General features: G+C 39.5%; 1 protein-coding gene across 1 annotated transcript in view; it reads left to right on the forward strand.

Annotated features, from left to right (window-relative positions):
- LOC106868940 (cationic amino acid transporter 2) overlaps positions 1-1,118 on the forward strand; it is a 10,572-nt gene extending 9,454 nt beyond the window's left edge. Inside the window, exons 13-14 of the mRNA XM_014914416.2 lie at positions 306-472; positions 1,002-1,118. Coding sequence (XP_014769902.1) covers positions 306-472; positions 1,002-1,118 — 284 coding nt within the window. The remainder of the gene's footprint in view (positions 1-305; positions 473-1,001) is intronic.
- Positions 1,119-1,888: the final 770 nt, after the last annotated feature.

Below are 1,888 nucleotides of genomic sequence, written 5' to 3' on the forward strand. Positions count from 1 at the left end.
CACGCACACACGCTTCTTTCAGTTTCCATCTACCAAATCCAGTCTGGGCTTTGGTTGGCCCGAGGATGTAGAATACACTTGCCCGCTGTAGGACTGTACTTGGAACCATTTGATTGTGAAGCAAGCTTCTTACCACACAACCATATATATTTACACACTAATCACTATATTATCCTACAAATACCACTAGCCATTACTGTCCTATTAATGCCGTAAGCCTTCTGCATCCTACCCTGCTAACTCTACCCACTTTTACAGTCTTATCCTACTAATGACGCTAATTCTCTCTCCATTTTATTTTTCAGCTTTTGTCTTTGTTGTTCTCATCTGCGTTGTCACTTTGTTTGAGCAACATCTTCTTGAAATTCATCCATGGGTGGTTATTATTGTTTCTCTATCATCACTTGTTATCATAATTTTGTTGGCCCTCATTGCCAGGCAACCACAAAACCAGGAACATGTGAACTTCAAGGTAAGTAACTGATTCCATCTCAAGGCTAACCCAGTTTTTGCAGACAAAAATGATCTTGGAACTTTTGTGGTGTGGCTGTGTGGTAAGAAGCTTACTTCCCAACCACATGCTTCTAGGTTCAGTACTCAACTGCTACTTATTTTATCGACCCCGAAAGGATGAAAGGCAAAGTCGACCTCGGTGGAATTTGAACCCAGAACATAAAGACAGACGAAATACCCACTAAGTATTTTGCCCGGCATGCTAACGTTTCTGCCAGCTCGCCACTTTGAAATCAATATTAAGACAATACAAAATGGTGACCTGGCAGAATTATCAGCAAGCCAAGGAAAATGCTTAGTGGCATTTCATCGGTTTTTCACGTTCTGAGTTCAAATTCCACTGAATTTACTTTGCCTTTCGGGGTCAATAAAATAAGTACCAGTTGTGTACTGGGGTCAATTTAATCGACTTGCCCCCTCCCCACCAAACAAAATTGGAACCCATTATTTAAAAGAAAATATTTTAATGTTTCGTTTCTATTTTTAAGGTACCACTTGTTCCTGTAGTCTCAGAAGTGAGTGCTAGTTTCAACATGTTTCTTGTGACCAAATTACCATCTTCTGCATGGATCCGTTTTGGAATTTGGCTATTTTTAGGTTTGTAGACAAAAAAATAAATAAATAAATCTTGTAATTTATCAAAATATTTATACACAGGTGGACAAAAGTAGGTACACAGTTGCTTAATGAGCAGAATGTTCTTTTCATTACTCCTTTTTTTTTTTTTTTTTTTTTTTTTTTTTTTTTTTAAACCTAAGCAGTTCATAAGTCTATCAAGGTCAACATACCCCGCCCCATGATCGAAAGGGGAACTGGAGCAATGTGAAGTAGTGTTTTGCCCAAGAACACACTGTGCTGCCGCAATCAGGTAATCAAACCCACGATTTAGCAATTGGGAGTGCAACAGCTTAACAACTTGGCCACTTGCCTTCACAACATTGGTTGTATCTTTTAATCTTTTACTTGTTTCAGTGATTTGACTGCGGCCATGCTGGAGCACTGCTTTTAGTTGAACAAATTGATCCCAGGACTTATTCTTTGTAAGCTGAGTACTTAGTCTCTTTTGCTGAACTGCTGATAGAATAAGTTACGGGGATGTAAACACCATCGGTTGTCGAGCGATGGTGGTGGGGACAGAAACATATATATATATATGTATATATGGGCTTCTTTCAGTTTCTGTGTTTGTCCCCTCCCTCCATCACTTGACAGCTGATGTTGGTGTGTTTGTGGCTTCCATAACTTAGTGGTTTGGCAAAAGAGGCTAATAGAATAAGTACTGGGCTTATTAAAGAATAAGCCCTGTGGTTGATTTCTTCGACCAAACCCATTCAGGGTGGTGCTCCAGCATGACTGCAGTCAAATGATCGTAATG

Source organism: Octopus bimaculoides, chromosome 26 (assembly GCF_001194135.2).
Source record: "Octopus bimaculoides isolate UCB-OBI-ISO-001 chromosome 26, ASM119413v2, whole genome shotgun sequence".
Classification (NCBI taxonomy): Eukaryota; Metazoa; Mollusca; class Cephalopoda; order Octopoda; family Octopodidae; genus Octopus; species Octopus bimaculoides.